The 22,700-nt window shown below is 35.0% G+C and overlaps 1 protein-coding gene across 1 annotated transcript in view; it reads left to right on the forward strand.

Moving 5' to 3' along the window:
• The window catches only part of LOC139007351 (ovostatin homolog 2-like), a 35,786-nt gene extending 13,392 nt beyond the window's left edge, over positions 1 to 22,394 (forward strand). Inside the window, exons 14-36 of the mRNA XM_070410706.1 lie at positions 139 to 284; positions 631 to 780; positions 3,582 to 3,752; positions 4,754 to 4,898; positions 6,116 to 6,212; positions 6,652 to 6,880; positions 7,253 to 7,382; positions 9,154 to 9,269; positions 9,857 to 9,908; positions 10,657 to 10,740; positions 11,467 to 11,643; positions 12,469 to 12,550; positions 13,158 to 13,314; positions 15,130 to 15,222; positions 16,295 to 16,460; positions 17,229 to 17,440; positions 18,614 to 18,823; positions 19,286 to 19,410; positions 19,561 to 19,651; positions 20,020 to 20,088; positions 20,707 to 20,809; positions 21,802 to 21,875; positions 22,267 to 22,394. Coding sequence (XP_070266807.1) covers positions 139 to 284; positions 631 to 780; positions 3,582 to 3,752; positions 4,754 to 4,898; positions 6,116 to 6,212; positions 6,652 to 6,880; positions 7,253 to 7,382; positions 9,154 to 9,269; positions 9,857 to 9,908; positions 10,657 to 10,740; positions 11,467 to 11,643; positions 12,469 to 12,550; positions 13,158 to 13,314; positions 15,130 to 15,222; positions 16,295 to 16,460; positions 17,229 to 17,440; positions 18,614 to 18,823; positions 19,286 to 19,410; positions 19,561 to 19,651; positions 20,020 to 20,088; positions 20,707 to 20,809; positions 21,802 to 21,854 — 2,858 coding nt within the window. The 3' untranslated portion in view covers positions 21,855 to 21,875; positions 22,267 to 22,394. The remainder of the gene's footprint in view (positions 1 to 138; positions 285 to 630; positions 781 to 3,581; positions 3,753 to 4,753; positions 4,899 to 6,115; positions 6,213 to 6,651; positions 6,881 to 7,252; positions 7,383 to 9,153; positions 9,270 to 9,856; positions 9,909 to 10,656; positions 10,741 to 11,466; positions 11,644 to 12,468; positions 12,551 to 13,157; positions 13,315 to 15,129; positions 15,223 to 16,294; positions 16,461 to 17,228; positions 17,441 to 18,613; positions 18,824 to 19,285; positions 19,411 to 19,560; positions 19,652 to 20,019; positions 20,089 to 20,706; positions 20,810 to 21,801; positions 21,876 to 22,266) is intronic.
• Positions 22,395 to 22,700: the final 306 nt, after the last annotated feature.

Below are 22,700 nucleotides of genomic sequence, written 5' to 3' on the forward strand. Positions count from 1 at the left end.
TATTTAATTCATTTGTCTTTAGAGTAAAGCCCAATTTGCTCTTTCTATCCATACGCCGTTCCCTTTTATGTAAGTGTACCCAGTGAGCCAGGAGCCTTCTGGCACTGCACCCGTTGATGACATCTCCTATTCACACAGCCTGGAATGGACAGTTCTCGTTCCCCATCAACATCAGCGCTGATCTGGCTCCTGTGGCCATCATGCTCGTCTACACCCTTCACCCCAGCGGGGAAATTGTGGCTGACACTGTCAAATTCCAGGTTGAGAAATGCTTTAAAAACAAGGTGATTTTTTTTTCTATTTCTTACTGGTCCTGGGTGAGAGGGGTGAGCACTTTTCTCCCTGTCATCTCACTCCTATTAACTTTACAGGGGACTCGCACAATAAATGTTGGTGTAATTAAATTATCAGGGGATAATAGAATCGCCAAACAGAATGAATAAATTTTGGCAGCAATGTCAATCCTGAGACGATGGGAGGATGTCCCTGGAGGGGAAGTGAGGGTGATAGTAGGCCGGAAAAATATAGGTACAGAAATCTATAAAGATGTATTTGGAAAAAAACTGAGACTATGCAAATTATATTCATATAAAGTTATCCTACTCTCATTCTTTTCTTCCTCACCTTCAGGTTAGCATCAACTTCTCTGAGGAGCAGGGACTCCCCGGCTCCAACATCAGCCTCTACCTAGAAGCAGCCCCTGACTCCTTCTGCGCACTCCGGGCTTTGGATAAAAGCGTCCTTCTACTGAAATCGGAACAAGAGCTGTCAGCTGAAAGTGTGAGCTCTCTGATTCCCCAACTTTTGTCTAAACTCCTGCAAGTCTAACCCTTCAGATGGTATTTTTGAGATGGAACATGTTGAAAAATCAAATATTCTCTTCCTTTATTCCTTCATGGATTATATACTTAATTATTTCTCTCGTCAGACCCAGCACTTAAAACAATACAGAATTCAGTAGATAGTTATAACAGGCTAGGGATCATATAACAATGTGATTTTGAAAAGAGGTAATAGATGTAATTATATGTATGTGGAAACGTAGAGTTAAATCTCTGTGTTGAAAGATATGTTTGGCTCCCTAGCGGGTTTGGCTCGGTGGATAGAGCATCCACCCCAGAACTGAAGAGTCCCCGGGTTTGATTCCAGTCAATGGATGCTCGTTCCTAGCTTGCAGGCTTGATCTCCAGCCCTGGCCAGGGTCCGAGGCAACCAATTGATGTCTCTTTCTCGCATCAATTTTTCTCTCTGTGTGTCTCTTCCCCTCCTTTCCACTCTTTCTAAAAATCAATAGAAAAATAGATATGCTTGGCTACAATGTAAAGTCATAATCTATTGATTTATCTTATATTTTCATAAGCATTTTCAGATCAGCAATCCCAGAATTTCACACCAATTTGTTTCAGTTAACTGTTGTATATTTTCCCTTTGTTTTTAACACAAGTACATATAAATATGGAAATTTTTTAACCTTATTTTTTATTGTACCTTACCTCTGATATTATTTTGTTTTAGTTTCAGGTGTACAGCATAGTGTTAGACAGTCATATGCTTTAAAAAGTGGTCCTCCCATTATTCCTAGTACCACCTGGCACCATACACAGTTATTACAATAATTTTTACTATATTTCCTATGCTGCACTTCACATCCTGTGACTATTTTGTAGCTACCAATTTGTACTTTTTAATCCCTTCACCTTTTTCACCCAGTCCCCCAAATCCACTCCCCTCTGGCATCTATCAGTCTGTTCTCTGTATCTTTGAATCTGTTTCAATTTTATTTTTGTTTTAGGAATTTATGATCATGCTGAAAACTAATTTAATAATTTCAAAAATGTATTATTAAAATTATGTCTATTGTCCTACTCCAGTTGGGCTGCTGTAGCATTTGGGCTACCACAGACTGGGTAGCTTACAAATCACAGACTGGGATGCGAGCACAAGCTATTTCTATTATTTAACAGAGGCAAAAAATTGTCTGCTTAGCATGTACACCATTAAAAAAAAACCCTCAGAAACAAATAAATGAACACATAAAAAAGATTTAGAGTCATAATCTATTGTGATTATGTGCTCCTGTGAGAGAGGCAGTGTCTCTTCCTGGTGGTAGACTTCTCCTTGTGTCTTGGTGGAAGGAATAAGGGATATTTCTTGAGGACCTTTTATAAGGGCATTAATATCATTCTTGAGGCTCTGCCTTCATGACCTAACCACCTCCTAAAGGTCCTACCTCCTCATACCATCACATTGGGCATTAGGATTTCAACATACGCATTTTGAGAAGACACAAACATTCAGACCGTAGCACCAGTGTATTGTAGAAAATGTGCAAAATAAAAGGATAAAAGAGAAGATGTTTTAAAAATCACTCATAATTGTAAAAGTTAGACATATGTACATTTTTGTTGTAATTTTTATTTATTTAATTCAAATTATTAGTATAAGTGAAAGCTTATTTAGAAAGTAACAGATGTGACAGTAAGCCAGCTGAGCAGTGACGGCTTAGAAAACAAGTTACAGAGGCAAAAGAAGGGCCCTTGGAGCTTAGGAAAGGGAAAGGCAAAGATAACTCAGCTGAGTGGAAAAAGAAGGGGAAGGGTAAAGTATAGGTGTGCTCCTGTGAGAGAGGCATACGTATATATTTCACAAATAAGATCTTGTTGAAAAAATGCAATTTTGTATTTTGCCTTTAACATTCTATAGTAAATCTAGTTTCAAATAAAAATCTATAAAAAATAATTAATAACAATATCTAATAACCATGAATCAAGACATCAACTGTATAATTTTTTTAATGTAAAAGTGTTTTACTAAAGTTTTGTTATGAGAAGGGCAGGTTATCTGTATATTAAGTTCTAGGTTTCTGCTTCCTTTCAGTATCTTAAAAATGCCACTCCCCTATTGCCTTGCTTTGAATATTGCTTTTAAGACTTCTGACATAAATCTAACTCATTTGACCTTGTAAGTTATTTAATCTTTTTTGCCTGAAGGCCTTGAGGGCTGGTTTTCCTTTAAATTTTAAATTTTAAAATAGTTTTAGTAAAATACCTGTCAGAATTTATTGTTTGGGGGAAATTTTCCTAAGTACACAGTGACCCATACAATGTGTAAACATAGATCTTTTATTTCCAGAATTCATCTTGAATTATAATTCTAAATTTTAATTTTTCCATTGTTTCTTTCCCCCTTCTACTAAAACTTTATAAATATGCTTCATCTCTACCTGCTTTTCAATTCAACCACTTTGCCTATGACCTGTTTTAATTCATTCTTTCTCTCATCTTTATTCTCTTTTTTTCCTATGCTACTTTTTAACATTTTCTTTCAGTCTATTTTTTTTCTTAAGCTCCTAATAATTTAGAGTTTATATCTCTTTTATCTTACAGCAGTTTTGTTGTAATTCATTTTTTTCCAGTTCTTGATAATTGGTGGAAGAATGACCCAAAAGTGTTGGATTAAATAGATTCAATATTTTTTAAAAAACAAAACCACAATAAATGGTTATGGCACAAATTTTCCAATTTTATAGAAATAAAATGAGTGCTTAAAATCATTGAAAACCATGTGATTTTTTTCCATAGGTGTATAACCTGCTTCCAAATATAGAACTCTATGGTTATTTCCATCATGGTCTCAACCTTGACGATAGCAAGCAAGACCCTTGCATTCCTCAGAAGGATATGTTTTACAATGGTTTGTATTACATACCTGCAGGCAACTATGAAGATGGAGACACCTATGATATTATCAGGGTAAGAACATTTAAAGCTTTTTTATTTATTTTATTTCAATTTTAATGCTCATATTGCATATCTACGTTTTATGTAGTTTTTTCCTATTCTTTGAGATAGGGATAAGTAATCTGCTTAAAGAATACTCAAAAGTTGTCTTACAAAAAAGAGACATTCATTTCTGTTGATTCTTTTGTTGAAAATAAATTAAGTGGCAGCTAAAAATATAAAACCTCTTGTTTGAAGTAATGAGATAGTCTTCAATTTGTTGTGGTAAACCTTATGCAGAAATAGTCAAATAAAGAGTCTAGAATATTGTCTGGGCTACCAATTAGATATGCTGAGACCCCATGAAAGGATCTTTATCATTGAAGTCACAGATATAAAGGAAAAAGGGCATCGAATCAGACAGACTTTAGTTTAAGACCCAGATCTTCAAATTACTAACTATACATTGTATATGTGTGTGAGTGTGTATATGTTTTTTTTTTTTTTAAATATATTTTATTGATCTTTTACAGAGAGGAAGGGAGAGAGATAGAGAGTTAGAAACATCGATGAGAGAGAAACATCGATCAGCTGCCTCCTGCACATCTCCCACTGGGGATATGCCCGCAACCAAGGTACATGCCCTTGACCGGAATCGAACCTGGGACCTTTTAGTCCGCAGGCCGACGCTCTATCCACTGAGCCAAACCGGTTTCGGCGTGTATATGTTTGATATTGATTAAGATCATAGTAGTGCTGTTCGTATTTTTCCCTTAAAATTAAGTGAAAAATGATGTTAAATACTTAGCAAAATTCTAGCACATAATAAGTGGTGGATAAATCAGACTATCATTTTTTATTCAAATTAGGTATTTTTCATACGTTAAATACAAGTGATTTAATTTCTAACATCTGAGACCTTTGCTAGGAGAGGAAATCTGTATATTTAACACTATAATGTAGCTGATGGACCTGTTTTAGGTGTTGTGTGAAGGAAATGCACAACTTCTCTTTTGTTGTTTGTTTACTTGAAGTCCATGGGTCTGAAAGCCTTTACCAATCTCCATTATCGGAAGCCAGAAATATGTTCAGTAGAGTGGAGGCCATTCTCCGAGAGATCATTGCTAATTGGACCCCTATGTGAACCGATGTACAGTGCCCCCCCACCTAAAATTGCATGTGAGTAATCTAGAATTCTGTGTTTGGGAGATGGCCAAAGGAGTATTTGGGATAAAATTATAAAAAATAGAATTTTACTTGTGAATTATGAAAGTTTTTTGGCTACAATTAGACATCAGCAAAATAGGCAGAATAATGCAGGATGGGAATGGTTTGGGTTAAAAGGAAGAACTGGCTTCAAACATTAGGGGAAGTTTATTTTTATTGGGAGAACACAATATCAGAAGAGTATAGGAGCAGGTAATGTGTAGTGATATGGAAGGACAGTCATTATAAGTGAGTATGATACAAGAGAATGAGGGATCCTTATGGGGCATTATATCCTTATTATGTATAGACCATAATTCACAGAATTCAAGGCAGAGGATATTTTGATTCCCAGATAACCAAACAGATGGCATCAGAGCAGTGTGTTCAAATACTAGTCCATTTACCAGTGGAAGACCTGGAAGCACAAAACTCAGTCATAATCTTAGATGAATAAGGCACTTAGGTAGATTTCCAATACAGAAATTTCATCAGGGAAGCAAAATGAAAGAAGGTCATCAGAATAGAACCCAAATCAAAGTTGTATTTCAGATCTGAAAACACTTGAGTAACATCTTTTAAATCCCTCTGGCCTACCATTGAGGATTAGACTAGTAATTTAAGTGGGGTTGATCCTGAAGATGGATATCAGAAACACCACTTGAGAAAAATGAAAGGCCTGACAACTTTATACAAGGATAGACTTGCTGAGTTCAAGAGGCCCTAGAACAGTGATGGCGAACCTTTTGAGCTCGGCGTGTCAGCATTTTGAAAAACCCTAACTTAACTCTGGTGCCATGTCACATATAGAAATTTTTTTATATTTGCAACCATAGTAAAACAAAGACATATTTTTGATATTTATTTTATATATTTAAATGCCATTTAACAAAGAAAAATCAACCAAAAAAATGAGTTTGCATGTCACCTCTGACACGCGTGTCATAGGTTCGCCATCACTGATGTAGGCTGACTATTTGTTGTTAATAATGGGAGAGATATGAACATCAAAATGCTGATACCTAGATTGAGATACATGTTTATTGACAATGAGCCTCAGGAGCAAATTCTTATACTGCTTCATACTGAGCATACATGGTTAAAGACGTAGCTTATAGGTGTGTGTCATTGAAACACGTATTTTCATTCTTCCAAAATAAAGCATTTCTCTTTTCTTTTACCTGGTGAAGTCTCGAATGAGGACTTAGGCCCTGTGGAATGGGCTATAACAGAAACAGTAAGAACGAACTTTCCAGAGACATGGATATGGGACCTCGTCAGTGTCGAGTGAGCTTTCAACAATTCTCTTTCTGATGTGTCTTTATTTCTATTTTCTTTTTGTTATTATTTATTAAACATTATTTCTGGGTATATAAAGCAATACCACATCTGTAAAATTATCTAATACTATTCATTTGTATGTGCTGACTACATTTTTTTTCTTCAGCATTTTTTTCATTTAATTTCATGCATACAGATGTAACATGCCTCAATTTAATAAAGGAAAAAAAACACAATTCCTTGTTTAAAGGAATGTGACCTTTTTAAGGTTAAAGTTCAGAGAAATACAGCTATAACTCATTTGTAACCCTTCGTTAATGCTTGCTTGCTTATTTATTTATTTATTTGTTTGTTTATTTATTTATTCATTTTTGCTTGCTCTGGGCTGATTTTTAGGTCCCAGTTTAGACAAAAATCTCATTTTGGTAATAATCTGTCCTTGTAGTTCCTCAGGTTCAGCAAATGTTTCATTCCGCATCCCTGATACTATAACTCGATGGGAGGCAAATGGCTTCTGTGTGAATGGTGATGCAGGGTTTGGCATTTCGTCGACAATTGCTCTGGAAGCCTCTCAACCTTTCTTCGTTGAAGTGGCCCTACCCTTTTCAGTGGTTCGAAACGAAGAATCTGATGTGGTTGTCAATGTCTTCAGCTACCTGAATACATGTGCAGAGGTCAGTTGTTCCCTTTGCTCTGGAGACCAAATCTAACAAGGGCAAAAAAAAGTACTTAATGTTTTCCTGGAATATGGCCACATTCTTTTCATTCTCCAATGCAAAATGGTGCTATAAGGGTATTCCTTGTTTCCATAGTCCTCAAACGAAAACAACTGCTTTCATTCACAGCAGTGATTTAAATGCTGCTTTGAGAATGCCAATCATAGTGATGTGTGTTCTGACTTTTTTATCTTTGTGTAAGAGGAGTCATTTGGTATGTTTTATCTCCGCTAACTTAAAATAGGTAAAGCAGAATTTTCTCAAGTTGGGAAGAGGAATAATATTAGCAAAGCATTTAGCATGTCACCCTCATGACTTTTTTTTTTTTAGATTTCTGTTCAACTGGAAGAATCTGAGAATTTTGAGGCATATATCAGCACCCCTAAAAACAATGACAGTGAGGTTATTCAGGCTGGAGAGAGGAAAACATATGTCTGGACTCTTATACCTAAGAAGTTGGGTAAGCAGCTAAGTACCTATGCCAAACTCTGGTGGAAAACCAACCCATTTTTATTGACCCTATTTTTCTTAAATTGTCTATACAAACAATTTTCTCCATCACAATTTTAATACTACTTTTTAAAAAATTCCCAATTAAAAAGTCTTATTTTCATTAACTAATATCTAGTTGCTAATGTTTGCATAAAACAAAACCACCTTTCATTTGTATAAAAGCATAATGTGATCAAAATACAATAGAAATGCTAAATTTCATGACCTATAAAATCTATATATATTATCCCAAATGAAGGCCATATTTTCATTAATGCTGACCAATTCCTTCACTTCTCACTTATTCCTTCCTCACCTATCAGCATGAACCCATGTCACTTATACAAAAATTGCTCCTCAATTACAATTGTCAGGATTTGCAAATGTATTAAATACTAGAGGCCCCATGCATGAAATTCGTGCAAGAGGAGGCCTTCCTTCCCGGGTGCTGGCACCAGCTTTCCTCTGGCACCCGGAACCCGGGCTTTTGTTGTAGCCCCAGCTTGGCCCAGAAGGTCATCTGGAAGGACATCTGATCTAATTAGCATATTATGCCTTTATTATTATGGATATCATGACACCAAAAACCCTGAACACTTAGATGGAGATCAAACACTGAAAAGCATTGTCTTGGTGTATATATTACCTGCAACATAGAAAAATAAATTTGCAAGTATCTTCTTGAAAATATAAGGGAAGGGAAAAGCTAAAAGGATTCTAAAAAACAAAGGATGATAGATGTGGTAGATGCATCATTATCATTATCACTAATTTAAAAAATTAAGTGTCATCAAAATTTTCTCTATGTACCATATTTCATGTACCATATTTATTGTATTATTTCTCTGAGTTTTTAAAATTTATTAAGGTGCCTGGCTGGTGTAGCATAGTGGTTGAGTGTTGACCTATGAACCAGGAGGTCATGGTTTGATTTCCGGTCAGGGCACATGCCTGGGGGGCAGCCAATCAATGATTCTCTCTTATCATCAATGTTTCTATCTCTCCCTCTCCCTTCTGCTCTGAAATCAATAAATATATTTTTAAGAGTTAAAAATTAAAAGTTGTATCATTTATTAAAGTGACATTGGTTAAAAATATTATGTAGGTTTCAGGTGTACAATTCTATAATACATCATCTGTCTACTGTATTGTGTGCTCACCACCCCAAATCAAATCTCCTTCCATTACCAACAACCAGTATTTTTAGGAGATCGTTTTAGTTCATCTGTGATATTTATCTGCCTAAAACTACTTTTCCTTTTAGATTTTGTTTCTCAATATTTCTAACTACACAAAGTCTTCAAAATTTTTACCCTGACAATTGAGTTAGAATACTGTACTAACTTGTATGGCTTTATGGCAAAAAGTGGGGGACACAGTTCTAAGGGGGAAATATCGAAGGCTTTCTTAAAAAGAAACAAAATACAACAACAAATAAGAACAGTATATTGGCTATACATATTGGTATATAGGCAAATAGGTAATATTAAATCAAAAGAATTAAATCAAAAGTTCTAATCAAGTAAATGAATCACTTATTTAATATAAGGAATCTTAAAACAGGCAAAACAGAATATACCAAATTATTTCCTGTCAGGAGAAGGAATGTATTTTAGTCTAAGCATAAATATGATAGAATTCAGTTCCTCCAATTGAAAATGTGGTTCACAAACTCTATCATTTCCCATCATAGAAGGATCCTATGGTCAATTTAATGTATGTTTGGGAATGTTTTCCAGGTAAAGTGAATATCACTGTAGTTGCTGAGTCCAGACAAAGTAGTGCTTGCCCAAATGAAGATGAGCAGCAAAATCTAAACTGGGAAGATACTGTGGTCAAAAGTTTGTTGGTAGAGGTATGTACATGCAAAACTATCAAGCTCTTCCAGATGAGAAGTAATCTCTAATAGGGTAAATATTAAAAGACATTCTCCTTGAAGAGACTTAATTGACCATAGTTACTTTTGACACAGGATATGTCATCTGACCCAGAATAGCAAAACATCACTTAACACAAGCTTGGTGATTTTTTGTCTGCTCCTAACTCATGTTTCCTGCACACTTATTTTTATCCCCTTCCCCTTTTTAATTGACTCCAATCCAAGGCAAATCTACTTGCCTTACAATCCTATGTAGTTTCCATCATCCTCACCTGCAAAAAAACTTTGTCTATTGGAGATGCTAAACAGTATCAGCATCTGTCACGTCCCCAAATGACAACAAAGTTATCTTTATCCAAAATATGGGCGCACAGGGCCCAAAATGGATATTGGTAATGTACAGTGACTTCCAGATATAAACAGAAGGGGACAGTGAATGAATCTCTCCCGAGGGCAAACATGTCCAGCCATACCTATGTAAGTTGATACTTGATTACTTTTCCTTCGTGAAAAGGTCATCCAGACTCATTACTTTGTGCTTGTTTTTGTTTACTCTTTGACAGCCCGAAGGTATTGAAAAAGAAATGACTCAAAGTTTCTTTATCCATACAAAAGGTAAGAGGATCTTTTAGGTGGTAGACTTAGTCCTAATGAAGATTTATCAACATTTGTCATGTCGAGTTCCCCAGAGATTTCATTCTAAATACCTAATGGGGGATTATTTTTTTCACTTCCTAAGTTTATGGTATAATTTTTGCCATAAAAATCTATAGTATTTATGGTGTTTTATTTTATTTTTAGTTCACCCAACTCATTGGTCTGCCTCAAACTATTTTTCCTATTTTATATATTTTCTGCTTCTCTTGTCCTATGATTATGACAAACTGTGGGGCAGTGGTAAATCAAGATTATGCCCAAATCACATATAATCTGACCTTTGCTTTTGTACTCTTGGGTTGAAACAATCACTGCCCCTCAATTGCTTGCCTCATGGCCTCACAGTACTGTTTTATCTGGTTGATAATGATATGATTTTAATGACTAATAGGTATCTCCAAGATTTACCTAGTGTGTGTGCTACGTTATATGTCATAGACAGCAGTTTTTGACATTTTTTATACTTAAGTAGTATAGGCACTAAACTAATGGAGAATAGTGGCCATATCTAACATACAGATGCATATACCATTTTTTGAATGTATTGTTATTCTAAACTAGATCAAAACCTCAATTTATGTCATCTAACAAGCAACTTGTAAATTTTTTAAAAGGAATATATTTTATGTTTTTCCCACAAGTCTTTTTCTATTGTTTATGAAAGGAAGCCATCACATTATTTATTTTATTGATATTTTCTTTCCAGGCACTAATGTCTCCATGTCAGTGGTTTTGGATTTGCCAGATAATGTGGTAGAAGGATCAGCCAGGGCCTTTATTACTGTTGTGGGTAAGTTGGTTAAATTTTGTGTTTCACAATGATTTGAAAAGTCTTGACCGAGGTGGTCTGTAAAAATTCCTTAAAATGACAGGATGGAGAGATTTTTCTTATGCTATCCATTGGAGCAGAATTATTATTGAGGATTATCCTCTAAACTTGTTTTCATATGAGGATCTGAAGGAATTATAGCATCATTTTCAAATCTGTGTCTCTAGGAAACATTTGTTCTGGTGGATGATAGTTGGTGTTTAGAAAACAAAGAGTTGTATTATATTAATATGAAATATTAAATTCCCCTTTGGAGAATCAGAATAATCTTTGCTGGTTATAAATGCTAGAAATATCCCCAGTAATAGGAGAATTCTGTTTTTCAACAGTAAAACTTATTTATCTATCATTAGCATTAACACTTTTGGGGAAAGGGATGGATTACAGTTCATAGTTCATAAGGTCAATTTCTCAAAAACAAAGAAGCAAGCAAACATAATTTTTTAACTTTCTCTTCTCTGGTAATGAGATTTTTCAGAAACAGTTTCCATACCAGAAACCCCATTAGTTTGACCCTTCATATCTGTCTCCTTTTCAGAATTACTTCATGAAAATTTTCCTTGTTTCCACCTTTTAGACTCAATTTTTAAATATTTTCTACTTTCACTATGCCTCTTTAATCTGTAGTTATTAATGTTCAGATGCCAACTTTAAGTGGTAGTAACTTTCTGCTTTTCCTATTTTTAGGGGATGTTCTAGGTCTTGCGATGCAGAATCTTGAGAATCTCCTGCAAATGCCCAGTGGAAGTGGAGAGCAGAATATTGCCCTGCTAGCGTCTGATACTTACGTCCTTGACTACCTGCAATCTACTCAACAATTGACAGAGGAAGTTAAATCTAGGGCTTTCTCTTTCTTATCTAATGGTGAGAAGGTTCAAGTTAATTTCTGCCCATAATAGATGAAATCAGTTGTTCCTATATCCAGATGTCAAAAAGCTATTATTATGAGTTAGTCCCGTGGGGGAAAAATAGATCTGAACTGAGGTATATTCTGAGTTTGAACTATGTTTTTGTTTGTTTGTTTTGTTTTGTTTTTGTTATTTTCGAGATTTTTTAGACTTTAATACCTGTGTGGTCATTTGGTTTCACAATGTAACACTGCAGCATTTCAAATTATGAGTTCAGGTTTTTTTAGTGCCTAATATTTTGCCAAGTTACTTTGTGTGTCACTGTTGCTGTTATTAATAGTAGCTAGAAATGGTTCATTTATCAACTTCTGTATTTATCTTTCAATTGTGTTTCATTGCAATCAAGTGATTGAATTTGTGTGCAGAAAAAAATGCATAAACCTTGTAAAAATGTAATGTTAAGGAAAAGTCAGAGGTATGATTTATTTGGGTTTTCTTTTCAGAAAGATAACCAAACAAAATGACCTTAAGGAAATTTTGTAAATGCCAATTATTGAGCTAGGCTCAGTCACATGTAATACTTTTGGGGGGGGGGCGGGAGTGATTTTATTATTTTACTGTTATAACCATATTGTCACATAGCGTCATTAAACCCTGACAAGGTAGAAGTTATTTTTTCTCAATATAGATACAGAACCTGAGTTTCAGAAGTTAAATTGAAATGACCATCTTGTAATTTATGTCTATCTAACACCAAAACACAAGGCTCATATACTACATCATCCTTTTTCTTCTAACTTTCTTATATTAAAAAATAATTTCCTACAATGTTGTATTTTAGGCTATCAAAAGCAGCTGTCTTTCAAGAACATTGATGGCTCATATAGCATGTTTTGGCGGAGGAATCAGAAAGGAAGCATATGGTGAGACATGAAAATTTTATCTTAAATAATGTAGAAATGATCTGAGGAGGGCTTATAAGAAAATGAGAGCAATTGAGTTCAGTGGAAATATAAAAGCAAAGTGGGTTTCAAAGTGAATTTCCAGAGGCGAATCAGATAATACTAAAACAGTTGGTTATTCCAGTGCTAATGCAGTATACCTAGAGTCTCATGGCAAGTTTAATGAGAGCTCCTCTACTTCCATAGCTTGTTAACGCCATGGAAAATGCCACAACTTAGTCTGCATTTCTCAGAGTCCCATGTTCATTCAGGAGAGGAACACTAGATGTCCCCAAAGCATCTAGTTACACCCACTCTCTCGCCACATAAGGATAATCTAATGAACTATGTATCGAGAACTGTGTGTATAAACACGCTGGAAATTACCTACTCTTATTTTCACATATTGCTATTCAAAACATCTTATTGCCCCGAAGGAAAGAGCCGCTATCAATACTCATTAGTCAACATTAGCCAAATTGGATGCACCCATTACCCAAAGGGGACAATGCTGATGAATGTGTGGAGTAACTGACATGATCATTTCCTTCTTATTCAACTTCTGTCCAACGGGTGGTGTGCATTACAGGCTCAGTGCCCTTACTTTTAAGACATTTGAGAGAATGAAGAAATATGTTTTCATTGATGAACAAGTTCAACAACAGACCTTCATCTGGCTTTCAAGCAAACAGGAAAGCAATGGTGCCTTTAAAAGCGATGGGAAGATTTTCCACAATGCCTGGGAGGTGAGAGATTAATAGTTGTATGTTTTCCTTGCTCCTTTGTTTTGCCTGCCTTCCCTGCCTCTGGCCTAACTAGCCTGGAACATGAATATTTTTTCTTGTGAATATTACCTTTTCTGAGTCTGCTGAAGTCATAGGCCTGTGGTGTATTAGTCAGCAGCATCACTGCTACATATAGCTAGCTCCTCATGAATCTATTATTTGCCTTACTGTCTTTAGCCCTTCCATAGAAGCAATCTATTTTAAGATATAAACTAGAAAGAGGAGGATGGGGGGAGAAAAGGAACTTAGAGAGGAAACATTCATAAGTTTGGAGCCAGAAGATATATTAAAGGAGGGGCCTTGAGTAAGTCATTCATTCCTATTCATGGGTGACAAAAAAATTTAGGGGGAGTATCTAGTGAATTACATTGTATCAATGAAGCACTCTCCCAATACCTTCTCAAGTCAAAGCATGAAGGCCTAGCTTGCCCTAAGTCAAAAAGCAGATGAGATGATGTATGTCTGACAATAATCACTCCTTCCCTTTTCTGTCCATCTTTAGGTAAATCACTAGCATTCTCCATCCTGTTTTCCTTTGTAGACTGCTGCCCACCTCCATCCCCTCCTCTGTGTCCTTGATTCTCCTAACATTTGTATTTCCTTCTATAAATCCCTGCTCGTGATACTTTATCGTGCCCTGATAGCCTCTGGGATATCCTGGGCTTTTCTCTTGTGTCCTTCCTCATAATCACCACTTCTATGTTTGGATTTTTGGAATGTAAAGCTAATCCACTTCAAAATATAGGTCAATAGCAACTCCGGATGGTATTTAATTTTAATGTGAATTGTTTTCACATTGCCTTACGATTATGTAGTATGGGAAAATGTCTTTGAATTATGTCAAACCTACTCCTCACAATAGGAGGCCCCTGATAGAGAATAGCACTTGTTCCTATGTTGGAAAACAGAATTTTTCATGTTCTCTTCTAAAATATCTCCACATTTCTTCTTAATGGCTTCGTTACTGGTCCCTACATCAGTTTGTCTGATCTTACCCAATCCTTTTCCATAACTCTGTGTGTGTCCATTTTAAATTGGGTCAGAGAAAGAAGCAAGGAGAAAAATAAAAACCTGCACTGCAGGGGAATGGTGTTACAGCCTGCTACAGCTTAAGTGTGCGCTGTGGGTCCCCACATCTTATTTTAGGGCCCGACATCTCCAGTTATTTACACCTTAATAACTGAGCTCCTCAGAAGTCTCTCTCTCTCTCTCTCTCTATATATATATATATATATATATATATGTATATATATATATATATATATTAAAGAGAAGTCACCTTTTGCTTAAATAAATAAAAAAGAATTTAATATTAGATCAGTGGACCCCAAATGTCTTATGAATGTTATTTGCTTCAGTATCACTAGAACACCCATTAAAATTCATTTCCCTATACCGTATTCCAGACTTTTTGAATCAGAATCTCTTGTTTGAATACTGGTTTATTTCATAAGTTCCCCAGGGTATTTTTATGCACAGTTTGCAAACCACATAACTTATAAATGTTTTTCTAAGTTTATACCACAATTATATATGTGATTAAGTATAGTTGAGATTAATTGTATGTTTTATTTCATTATTACATTGGATCTCGATGAATTTTTATTCAAACAGCATGATTATTAACAACTTAATTTAAAAATTACACATTTTCAAGTGTTTATGAATAATGGTAATTGTTTTCAGAGTTTCTTTTATGCTTTGTCTCACTTCAGAAGGATAGCTGTTCTTTTGTGCTCTATCATCCTGTAGGACTCATTGTTCCTTTGTGTTTAGGGAGAAGAAGAAGAGGAGGAGGAGGAGGAGGAGGACATTTTACTCACTGCATATATTGTTGGAGCATTCCTTGAAGCTGGGCTCAATTTTACTGTAAGGATTCCCATCATCTTTTCGTTTCAGTCAGCTGCACGCATATTAAATAGACTGTGAAAGAAGAGTGATTTGAAATTCTTACAACAGATGGAACATCAAAGGAACATTTCAATCATTACCTCTCTTTGAGTTGATGTTACTCAAGCTATTTTTCATCCATAGAAATCTTTGATGAACACTATTGAGTTTTTCCCTAGGGAGAATATACATATCTACACACAAAAGAGTTTTCCATACTACTTCCAATATTTACAGATCTTCTGAAGTTCAGCCATGAATTTTAGATTAAGAACCCATGCACTAAGTATAACCATAACCTAGATTCTGTTTCTTTAACCAATTCAATGTGTAAACATTTCAACTTAAGTGTTGTTCATCTTGGCTGCCTCCTAATCCAAAGGTTAAATGATCTGATTGCACACTCTGTTCCTGAAAAAAGATACTAGGAACTTTCAGGATCATTGTCTATCTCAAAAATCATCTTTAGAAATATAAGCTTCGCCAAAACCGGTTTGGCTCAGTGGATAGAGCATCGGCCTGCGGACTGAAGGATCCTAGGTTCGATTCCGGTCAAGGGCATGTACCTGGGTTGCGGGCACATCCCCAGTGGGAGATGTGCAGGAGGCAGCTGGTCGATGTTCCTCTCTCATCGATGTTTCTAACTCTCTCTCTCCCTTCCTCTCTGTAAAAAATCAATAAAAATATATTAAAAAAAAAAAAGAAATATAAGCTTCTATTTTAAGTATTAGAATAACACATCTTAAGTAAATGTTTATTCTTTGCCACATATAAGAAATTTATATTGTTAACTGAAATATGACTGATCAGATATAGAAAAGGCATTTTTAGATTATTTAAATTTTATTTCTCAAACACTAGTAATCCATCCAAAATTAATTTTATTGATACTTATAAAGAAAAATACATATGCATACATATGGACAGGTTTGTATATAAAATATATTTTAAGGATACATAACCTAAGATATAAAGAATGATTAGTTTATTCAGCAAGATTGTGAAGTGTTAGTATATAATTTTAAAATATGTTGTTTTTCTACATGACTAGTTTCCTGCTCTGCGACACGGGCTCTTTTTCCTGGAGGAGGCATTGGAAAATGGTGTCACCAATGGCTATAATCATGCAATGCTGGCTTATGTTTTTGCATTAGCTGGAAAAGAGGAGCAGGTGGAATCCTTACTCCAGGTCCTGGATCAATCTGCTACCAAAGAAAGTAATTATTATTTACTTTTTCTAATAGAGATGACCTTGGGAATAAAGTGATGAAACTTCCTTAGCATTCATATAGGAACACTTTCTTGACTAGTATATTTCTATTTCCCTTATGGAATTTCCAAATGGCCCTTTGTCTTTAAAGAATACTATATATTTTCTACTAGTTTCTTTTTAAATGAGTGAAATAAAGTAAATCAAGCATAGTGACCATACCATAGATAATAAAAACTGCTTGTAAAACTTAATCACATACCACTTTTGACCTTAAGAAGTTGCTATATTCATTTCATAAGGCTGCCATATAGAATACCACAGACTAGACGGCTAAAATAACAGAAGTTTATTTTTTCATGGTTCTGATGATAGAATTCCAGGATCAAGGTGTCAACAGGTTTGGTTTCTTCTGAAGCCTTATTCTTGGTTTGTAGATAACCATCTTCTCTCTCCATGTTCACATTGTGGGGTTTTTCTGTGTGCATGCACCCCTGGTGTCCCTTTCAGGTATCCAACTTTCCTCATTTAAGGACACTAAGTAGGTTGGATTAAGGCACACCCTAACGGCCTTGTTTTAACTTAATCACCTCTTTGAAGGCCTTATCTCCAAATAGAGTCATGTTCTGAGGCTCTGGCATTTAGGACTTGAACATGTGAATTTTGAGGGATACAATTCAGTCCATAACAGAGGCCGAGAATGGAATTTGCATCATTCTTATGTGTAATAAGTTCTCTTTATAGGGACTGTGTTAAAATTCTTTCTTTGTCTCAGATAATGTAATATATTGGGAAAGAGCTAAGAAATCCAAGACAGAAGCACCCCCATCCTTTATTCCTCCGGCACCTTCTGCCGACACTGAGAAGACTTGCTATGTGCTGTTGGCCATCATTTCCCAAAAAGCTCCTGACCTCACCTATGCTAGTCAGATTGTGCAGTGGGTTGCTCAACAAATGAATTCCCAAGGAGGCTTCTCTTCCACACAGGTAATTGGTGTGAGTCTGGTACTAATAACAATATTTGACAGCAAAGGTAATCATAGAAAATACCTGCAAAGATAAAGGATATTTGCTGTTTAAATCCTATTCTAGTCAGTTCACAATGGTTTATTGGTCACTTCTTGTGTATCAGGGACTCTACTAGGAATTATTTATGTACAGATTAATAAAATGAGGTTCCTTTTCAAGGAATTTTGCCCGACCTATATCTCCATTTACACAGTAAAAATAAAATGTAACTCTAGAAGAGATTGTTGTCATAAACACCAGAGTCTTGATGATAAGTTAGATAGCTGATGATATTACAGTTAAAGTACATATCAACCAAGAAGAAGTATTTTTCTTTATTTCTGTTGTCTGCACTTTGGGAAAAACAGATGAAATGAGTGCATAACAGAAAAAAATAGTTATGAAAAACAATTATGTATATTTTTCCTTAGCAGGAAAAATAATTTTAAATGCAAAGACATGCAGTTTTATTCCCACAGGGAAAATCATCACTTCCCTCTTTCCTTTTTTTCAGTCTTGGCTTCTGACTAAAACCATGTTTGTGAATCTCCTAACAGCTATCTCCAAATACAATCACATTCTGAGGTTCAGACTTCTCTCTTTGAAGATAGTTGGGTATAAGCATTGTCCAAGGCAGGTTAATTACATAACATCTTGATTTTTCAGAAAGTGTTTGGCACTACTTACAAAAACAGAGATTATACTTTATATAATTCTTTAGAAAAATAAAATTTGATTGAGATTTGTAGAAGAAAATCAATTTTAATGGTAGAAAACTAGCACAAGCAAATATATGTTCCTGTCCTTTAGGATATTGCTTCTTATTGTTTTACTAGTGGCCCAGTGCACGAAATTCATGTACAGATAGGGTCCCTAGGCCTGGCCACCTATCAGGGCCAATTGGGGCCTTCCAGCTGCCAGTCAGGCCCTTCCTTTGTTTTTTACCACCCCCTGGTGGTCAGCACACATCATAGTGAGTGATCGGTCTCCCAATCTAACTCCTGTGGGGACAATTTGCATATTAGGCTTTTATATAGAGAGATTGACCTGTCTTAGGAATGGTTCCATGGACTGATTTAAATTTCATTGTTAATGATAACTAATACTGCAGCATAATGGAGTTGGTACTATAGGTTGTACTCTTCCATGCAGGACACTGCTGTCTGTCTTCTTGCCATAACCCGTTACATGAAGCTAACATTCTCTAACGGTCAAAACAATGTCACCGTTAGCAACGAAGAATCCAGTGAGACTTTCCAGATTGACGATGACAACCGCTTACTAGTCCAACGTTCAGAACTAACAAAAGCATATGGAGAATACACAGTAGATGTAGAAGGACAAGGTTTTGTATTTATTCAGGTAATGGAAATCTACCTGAGAGGGAGATGAATGTTGCCAATAAAAAGGTCAGGCTATCAGTTCAGTTATATATGAAGTGCTATTTTACCATTTTACATAATTCCATTATTATTTCTACTCATTCTCTCATTGATATGCTCTACTTAATAGCTGAAAATGCAAGTTATTTTATGAAGAGGTATTTAATCTTAAAGATAACTCGGTAATTGGGAAGTTTCTTGAGGAATTTCACTGTTAAAAAGCATTCTTAAAAAAAAGCATTCTGATATTTGTATTAAATTATGTTGTTAAAGATTTGTGTGTATTCTGAAAACTAAACAATTACATTTAGCCTTATTCCCTGATAAGTAGAGATATAAAATAATGTACATTAATCATGGAAATAAGAGAAATAATAAGTCCTTCAGATTTTCCAAAAAAAAAAGTGGATGGATTTTTTTAATGATTTGTTATCTTTCCTAGGCTACCCTTAGGTATAATGTGCTACCATCTGAGAAGGAATCTGGATTTTTCCTTTCCTTGGAAATGGCAAAGAAAAACTGTTCAGATAGATTCCAGAGTAATTTTGAGCTGACAGTAACCGTCAAGTAAGTGTCCATTTTAATATCAACTCCCAGGTTAGAGAGAGGGATATATATATATATATATATATAGTATGTTTGTACCCACAACCCTGATGGTAAAATAAGTCACTTTTCTAAACTGATGTCTACATTGTGCTTTGTTTTAAATTTCAGATACATTGGAATGCGCAATATCTCCAAAATGGTCCTTGTTGATGTAAAAATGCTCTCAGGATTTACTCCAGTCATGTCATGCACTGAGGAGGTAAATAATAGAAGTCCAATCTTTCAGCACAGGAAAAGCAATAGTGTATAGAAGAAATAACTGGTTAGCGAAACCAAGCTGTGGAATTCTTCATTTAAACAAATTTATTCATAGTTCACATTTTCATTTTTGCTGTAACAGTGGAGGGGTGGTGTTATTAACTTAGAGCAATTAACAGACATTATTTTCATAGCTTATAATCTATTTCTTACTTTAATTCTACTAAACTTATGCAAACATAATGGCACAAGGGAACATTCCATAATATAGGTTCCTGACAATTGGTTAAAAAAATTATGAAGTATTCAATACCAGAATAATACTCTTTAATATTTATTCCCCATCCTTCCCTGACAATTTCTTCAAAGCTTGAAAACAATGGCCAAGTGATGAAGACTGAAGTCAAGAATAACCATGTTCTTTTCTACTTGGAAAATGTAAGTTGAGCAATAATTTTTTCCAGGGTTTGTTCTTTTTTTTCTTCTGAGAGTAATTGGATGAGTCTATTTCTTGTAGCTATACATGACAGGGTTTCTCAAAAATATGGGACATTAAAGATTATCAGTGGTCTTCTATCCCAGTGCTCATCTTAACCCTGTTAACTCTAATGTTATTTCATGTGTCTTGACTGCCCGACTAGGTAATTCTCAAGTTCAGAAACATAATTTCCCTGTTTTTCACTCCTCACGGCATCTAACGTAGTCTGGTCACAGAGTAGATGTATAATTCTTTTATAGTTTTGACTTGAACTCCAGTGAAGGTGGCATGAGTTCTAGAATCATTCTTTCTATGTGTATATCATTACCATTCACATGAATGCCTGCATTATTGCTTTCAACTAAATTTCTTGCACCTCAATATAAGCAATGGAACTTAAATTTATATACAAGTTAATGTTACCTAATTATTTAATATTAAGTTATTACATAAAATTATATAAGATATTAATACCGTAGATCTATTTAATTGGGTAGATCATGAACTCTTGGAGATATTTTCTCAGGGATTTTGTTTCCACATCTACTCTGATGTATTTGTAATTTGTGTCTTTATAGGTTTCTGGTACAGCAAAGAGTTTCACTTTCTCTGTTGAGCAAAGCAACCTTGTGTCCAACATTCAGCCAGCCCCAGTTATGGTCTACGATTATTATGAAAAAGGTAGGCAAGCAACAACCATGCCCTAAAGCTACTGAACATCATATCTAAATCTTAACAATCCCTGAGCTACCAAATTTTCCAAAACCACCTTCAGTCTACAAAGACTATACAATAAATGGTTTTGTACTGATTTTTTTTTTACTTCATGATATATCTACAGAGTGGACCAGTTTCCAATTACAGAGTTTTTCAAACCTAGAATCCTTTAGACACAATGTGCAAGAGCATCCCTGTCACTTGAAATATAAACTATGCTAAGTGTCAACTCCTTTTTGTTGTTGTTGTTACTGGCAAGACTTATCATTTTATGCTACCCTTTATGAATTTCAATTTGAGAAGGGGAATGGACAATATTCTGAAATGTTATAGGAAAATGTTACCAGATTAGGTTCCAAACCAATTACTAAGATGCTATAGAGACCACACAAAATTTCCCTGGATTGTTAGTGATATCATTTCCTTGTTGAATGTCATACGAAGTTTGTCAGGAAGTATTTGAATTCTGGCTCTGTTCTTTACTAATAGAATATATTTCATCAAGTGCCTTAAACTTTTTTTTAGTCTTCACTGGAAGATATATTTTTATTAATTTTTAGAGAGATAGGAAGTGGGGGAGAGAGAGAGAGAGAGAGAGAGAGAGAAAGAGAGAGAGAGAGGAGAGAAACAATGATGTGAGAGAAAAACATTGTTGGTTGCCTCCAGTACATTCCCCAACCGGGGAATCAAACTCGCAACCTAGGTATGTGCCCTGACCAGGATTGGAACCTGCAACCTTTTGCTATAAGGGACAATGCTCCTACCAACTGAGCCACCTGGCTAGGGCAAGTGCCTTAAATTTCAATAAGATATTGTTGGATTTCAAAAACAGAAGTGATTGGCTCTCTTGCAAAATTACTGAAAAGATTAGACCTAATGTATCTACAATTGTCTGACTTAACTGATTATAGAAAGTTGGAGATTTAATAAGGATAAATTTTTCTTTTATTTTCCAGATGAATATGCCATTGTTTTTTACAATGTCAACAGTGTTTCAGTTTCCCAATGAGAAAACAAAGCACAGGTAAAGGTAAGGAAATTGCATATCATAAAACACTGAAAACACATCTGGTAAGCAAATGAAAACCTAAAGATAGCAATGAATGACACAAAGAGAGGTCTCTGGCATTTATGGAGGTTGGGATATTGGATGAGTATTCTCATAGTCATTAAGATTTTATTAATTTCTTTAAAATAGCTTGAAAGAATGTGTAGCTATGTATATGCTTTTTACAAATTTCTCATTTAAAAAAATCTCTCATTTTTGTTTTATAAGTTGATAGGTCATTATATATGCATGCACATCTATTTATACATAGTCATGTATATGTTAAATGTGTATGTGGGTGTATTTGTGTGTATATAGGTATGTTTGTATATTTATATATTTATTTATATTTCATTATGTTTTTAAATCCCAGGTGGAAAGCTATTTGCTTTGAACAAACTTATCCTTCTGAATCAACTGAAAGAAAACCACTCATAGTCTGTAACCTGTTATACTTCTCAGATTTTATTTCCTTATTACCCATTAAATGCTGTGATTTCACATTTGAGTCTATGACTTTTTTTTCTTTCAGTACTTCATTCATAATTTTCATCCTAGAAAACACAGGACTTCATTTGGTAGCAAACTATATATTATTGTCAATACTAAATTCAAGTTTTTAGACATTGTGACATACAGAAAATATGGAATCCCCAACATCCAGAGAAAGTCAGAGTTGATGATTAGAGAAAGAGACTAAATTGAAGAGAATTTCATGTGAGTTCAAGAAAATGAAAATAAAAACCAAAACACAACAAAAACACACAGAAATATTTCAGTAAAAGATTATCAAAAAATGAGGGGGCA

This window comes from Myotis yumanensis, unplaced genomic scaffold, assembly GCF_028538775.1.
Source record: "Myotis yumanensis isolate MYYU_CA2020_CCGP unplaced genomic scaffold, mMyoYum1.0.hap1 SCAF_3, whole genome shotgun sequence".
Lineage (NCBI taxonomy): Eukaryota > Metazoa > Chordata > Mammalia > Chiroptera > Vespertilionidae > Myotis > Myotis yumanensis.